General features: G+C 35.6%; 1 protein-coding gene and 2 non-coding genes across 3 annotated transcripts; all 3 read right to left on the reverse strand.

The window, feature by feature from the left end:
• Positions 1-3223: 3223 nt before the first annotated feature.
• Positions 3224-5365, reverse strand: LOC125217855 (60S ribosomal protein L17-2). The gene is made up of 7 exons (XM_048119417.1): positions 5238-5365; positions 5116-5152; positions 4984-5024; positions 3831-4061; positions 3651-3753; positions 3501-3568; positions 3224-3387 (listed from the first exon to the last, which is right to left on the reverse strand). The coding sequence occupies exons 1-7, from the start codon at positions 5238-5240 to the stop codon at positions 3346-3348; spliced, it is 525 nt and encodes a 174-aa protein (XP_047975374.1). The 5' UTR covers positions 5241-5365; the 3' UTR covers positions 3224-3345.
• LOC125185792 lies at positions 4245-4376 on the reverse strand. Its single transcript, XR_007170289.1, has one exon. It is a non-coding gene; the product is annotated as a small nucleolar RNA snoR74 (small nucleolar RNA).
• LOC125185793 lies at positions 4462-4595 on the reverse strand. The gene has a single exon (XR_007170290.1). It is a non-coding gene; the product is annotated as a small nucleolar RNA snoR74 (small nucleolar RNA).

Genomic DNA, 5365 nt, shown 5'->3' on the forward strand with positions numbered 1-5365 from the left:
TATGCAGCTTGACATTTTAAACTTTCATGAGGGGATACTTGGCAACATCCCAATCGACGGTTCCAATACTTGTTGCCCCGCACCAAAGGAGGTAGTACTTGATAATATCTATTCCACTGTATGCTCCATGTACAGTGAAGTTAGTTGTTAAGTTGGTAAAATTGCTTTGGTTGTTGTTTAATTACTATGAAAGTGGAGTACTACATGACGATGGTAATCAACCAACGGATGCTAATGAATTTATGGATTGCACTATGGCAATGGAGGTACTACATGGACTACATTAAAGTTGTCTTCACATATAGTTGTCAATTTGATAAAAAAATTTGGTTGATGTTTAATTAGTCATTGTTTTGGTTTTGTTTTAACAGAGTCAAACTGAGTGCACAAATGATGGTTCTGCTGTATACCCTGGTCATGAAGAGGTAACACTACCAAGTCCTTGTTCTGATATAATTGAATCCCTTGGTTCTCGTTTTGATATAATACTTATTCATGATGCCTTGGTTGAAATTTTTACACATGCCTATTTGTTTGTGCAGGTTGAAAGAGAAGTTAGAGAGCCTGCTGGTGAGAATGAGGAGTATATGGCTGGTATGGAAATGGACGATGATGAATGCCCGTTACGTGATGAGGCCAACTATGATGAGGAGGACGACAACCTTGACCAATTCATATCTTTGGCGCATATGTGTCGTGATGAACAACTCTTCTCAACTTTCTTTGAAAGTTTGATTGCACGTGGTGCTGCAGGTTCTTCGACCGACGGAGGTCCGCCAACTCTTGGAGCGAGTAGTGAATCTATAAGAGCGGGAGAAAGAGGATCAATAAGAGACGAATGCGCACCAATTAAAAAACGCAAGTGTATCCCTGTTGTCGAAGCAAGAGAAGTGCTAACTGAACATCGGAACTCAAGTGGTCCACTAAACGATTCGCCGACTGCGGAACTAAGGAACATCGAAAGTTCAGATAAGAAAAAGAAGTGGTCGGGAAAAAGGGTGGTCAGAGGAAAACAGCTCACCGAGTTTTCCAATTGACTAATAATGTATGCCCAGATTGGTTTATTGGTGATCTCTTTCCTGATAAAGAGTCGGTGTTCGAGGCATTAAGGCAATACGAAGTGATGAGTAGGCGTCCAGTGTATATGGCCAAGAATGAAAAAGAAAAAATGAGGGCCAAATGTCGTGGTGCTTACAACAAATGCAAGTGGTTCGTATACTAGAAAAAGAACGATACAAAAGACTTTGTAGTGAATGCCCAACAGAAGGCTCATGCATACACATAATTTAATCAATTTTACATAATACCCTTTTTCAACAAAAGTTCACCAATTTAATCAATTTTACAGAATTTCATAATTTGATCATTGACGATTAAACTTTAAATCTTCGCTATTTGTTATTAGCAGCTCAAACGCCATATGACCAGAGGCGGACATATGCAGTGCCATGGGGGTCCCATGAAACCCCCAACTTTTATATATTTTACTATATATATTTTAGGTTCACACAAAACTAATATTCATGTATTAGTGCAAGTGGCTGAGAATTCAGCCTTCAACTATAGATTTTTAGGGTCGAAACTTGTTAGGACCATAGTTTTTTCACTATGTTTCCCATTAGCTTTTATTTTAATTTTGTCAACTCTACCTTTTTCTTCAAATAGACAAGCTATTAATTTTAAATTATATAACCTCCGTCCCCGATTAAGAGTCACACTTTGACCGGACACGGGTTTTAAGAAATGTAAAAAAAAAGTTGGTTAAAAAAGTTAGTGGAATGTAGGACCCACTTTTTTATATTGGTTTTATTATAATAAAATGTGAGTGAAGTGAGTTAGTGGAATGTGAGACTACTTCCATTTATGGTAAAAATGAAGTGTGACTCTTAATTGGAGACGGGCCGAAATGGAAAAGTGTGACTATTAATCGGGGACGGAGGGAGTACACACTATGCAATAATTTTTTTATTTTATTAACACTTTCCATTTTTCAACTACTTTTAAGGATTATACGTACAAGTAGTTATTGTCATCATCCTTTTAATACTCACTGTTAATACTCACTTCGTTCAATAGTAATAATAAAATTTCACATGACTGCAATATAGACTGAAAAATTTTGATTGGCATACCAAAATTTGGAGTTTGGAACTCAAAATTAAATACCTGAGTTCAGAATAATCACGTATCAAAATTAATTGAGCTAACATTATTACCCTTGAATCCATCAAGGACGTAGAAATCATTTTATTACAGCGTATCTATTCCATCACATTACTAACTACACCCTCTATCCACAAAAAATAGAGCAATTGGTGTTTTAATCTAGAATTGTTAAAGTAAAAGATATGGAAAAAGGTAAGAGAAGGAGAAAAAGTAAATGAGGCGTAGTATTAGTGGAATGATGTGTAGGATTATTATTTGTTGAAAAACTTTCCATAAATAAATGTGCTCTATTTTTTGTAGACGGCCAAAAAATGGTCAATGCAGGGGCGGAGCCAGCCTAATAGCAGCTGGGGCAATTGCCCCACTTCACCCCTTTCAAACCTTATACATTTCCATATAGATTTTGAATTATACACCCAACCACACTAAATGCCCCTCCTCAATCAACTACATAATATTTTCCTCTATACTATATTTTTGTTCCTTCTCAAATGAAATCTTAGCTACGCTCCTAGGTCAATGCGCTCTATTTTTTGTGGACGGGCTTCGAAATATGAAAAATCTAGATAATTTGACCAGTCATTTCGCATGTTTACTACTCCATTCTACCATATACTTAATGATACTATAAATTTGCGCACGTACTTAGGAGAACTGCACAAATCCATCACATTCATTTCTCAAATTCTGATAATTTTAATAAGGGCTGCAAACATAGTTAAAACTACAAATGTTTGGTTTAAAGCAAAAGTAATCATGTCTATATAAAATGGATGTTTATATGAAGAGAAAATAACTAATTTGTGTCAATGATAGATTAGATGAGATACAAAATATTTTAATATCCTGCATAACTTTTTGTACAAATGAGTTGGAATTTAATGTAAAGGTTGAAAATGCTCTAAAAGAGCTAATTACCTATTCAAATTTAGATTTTAGTTAATGATGAGCTAATTACCTATTCATATTTAGATTTTAGTTAAAGATAGTCTAATGCATGAATTAGTGAAACGATGCAATTCAAGAAGAATTCCTACTATTTAGGATCCATAACCCATAACCAAACAAACAAAAACGCTCATTAATCTCGACAATCCAAATCATAGGTCGATTAACAAAACTTGGTTCGAAACAAAGTAGCCAAAAAATTAAGTTTCAAAACTATAATAAAGTGAGAGCTCAAGCCTTCCTAGGTTTGCTAGTTGCCAACTGCGACTCAGCCTGTGAATTGACAAGAAATACCATTATTGGGTCAGGACTTAATCTAATATAGGAATTACACAATACATATTACATTAGCTAATTGGTGCTTGAATTAAAGATAAGATTGTTACCTCCTTTTTCACAGATTCTTCCTTCTCTGACAGAATCAACTCAATATGGCATGGAGAGGACATGTAGGCTGAGAATAATGAGGTCATATTAGGATATCCACATAGTTACCTTTAAGAAAGGAAAAAGATAAGAATGATATGCAAACATACGGTTAATCCTTCCATGGGCGCGGTATGTGCGACGCCTTTGTTTCTGAGCCTGGTTAACCTGAATGTGAGAAATGAATAGTGCATCCACATCCAAACCTTTCACCTGTTTATAAATAAATCATTAGACATGGGAAATAGAATATTGCATAACATCGTGTAACTAAGGAGAAGCATGTGTACCTCAGCATTGCTTTCAGCATTCTTAAGTAAATCCAAGATAAACTTGGCAGATTTCACGGGCCAGCGACCCTGACCATTAGAGTGTCTGTTCTTGGCCTGAGCAGTTCGCCCAACACCACCACAGAAACGAGTGAAGGGAATGGCCTGTTTGTGGGCAAGCACATCTTCCAAGTATCTCTTGGCCTTCACCAGAGGTAGCTTTCTGATGGCATGCGCTGTTTCTCTAGTGTTCTGGAAGCATAAAATTAAGAAACTTAGTTAGTTCATGATTAATCTCAAGACAACATGACAGAAAAATACAATTCAATTTTGCATTAGAAACAGGATAACAAGGCAATTAGGTATGCAATACAGAATCCTAAAACACAATAACTAGCAAGAACACATAACTCGGTCAATTTTATTTCAATTATTATATGTAGCATTGTTTACTGAACCATCAAATCATAGAAATATCAAGTGGTTCACCCAATAACATTGCACAACTTATATACCTGAAGTTAACGAGAGGCCTATTCACAAATGGCAACAGGTCACTGCTTTTTACATCAGGATGAACATATACCAGTTAAAAAGCTCAAGCCCCACACACCACAATGAAATACTTAAACTAAGCAAATGAAAGAATTATGGATGTAGCATTGTTTACTGAACCATCAAATCATAAGAAAATGTCAAGTGGTTCACCATATAACATTGCACAACTTCTATCCCTGGTGTTTACGAGAGATAAATTCACAAATGGCAATAGATCCCTGCTTTTATCATCAGGTTGGCTGACACTATTAATGTCCTAGAAAACCCAGTTATTAAGAAACTATTTCAAGCATTGAAGAGACGTGATTTTCAAATAACTCGAACTCATCAAAATATATATGCACATTGCAATTAACTAAATACAATCTAGAATGGTTCTAATTTTTGGTGTCTACCTAAAAATTATGAGAAATTTGGTTGCACATAATCAACTCAGAAACAATTTATGTATCTAAAATCAATTTTTTCGGTGAACCCTAATCTTTCACAATCCAGTATTCAAATAACATACGATTTTATTTCTTTATAAGGAAAATGAAATATATATATAAGAAAAAATGAACAAAGACAACCAATTAATTCAGAATAACAAACACAATAATATAGATAAATTTACCTTGAAATGAACTCGGAGATCGGATCCCCTAGCTTTGCATGCTGAAACAAAAATACAACCATAGCAAAATCACAAACAAGTAGAGAGAAGAAACAGAGCTGAATAAATCATCATAAAACAACATAAGCCTACATTTAGTGATGTTATCCGGCTCTCTCGAGTACTTGACCTGTAGTTCATCAGCAGGTCAGAAATCGATGAACAATACTAGAACACAACTGGAATTGGATAAATTGAAATGAGGCAGACGATACCATTGTTGCTACGGCGGGATCTCGAGCGGAAGATGGAAGTGGAGGAAGAAAAAGAGAAGGGTGCAAGATTTTATAGTAAAACGCAACCCTAGCTATGAAAGGGTAATGGGCTGGGCTAGCGGAGCTTA

The sequence above is a fragment of the Salvia hispanica genome, chromosome 4 (assembly GCF_023119035.1).
Source record: "Salvia hispanica cultivar TCC Black 2014 chromosome 4, UniMelb_Shisp_WGS_1.0, whole genome shotgun sequence".
NCBI classification, from domain to species: Eukaryota; Viridiplantae; Streptophyta; class Magnoliopsida; order Lamiales; family Lamiaceae; genus Salvia; species Salvia hispanica.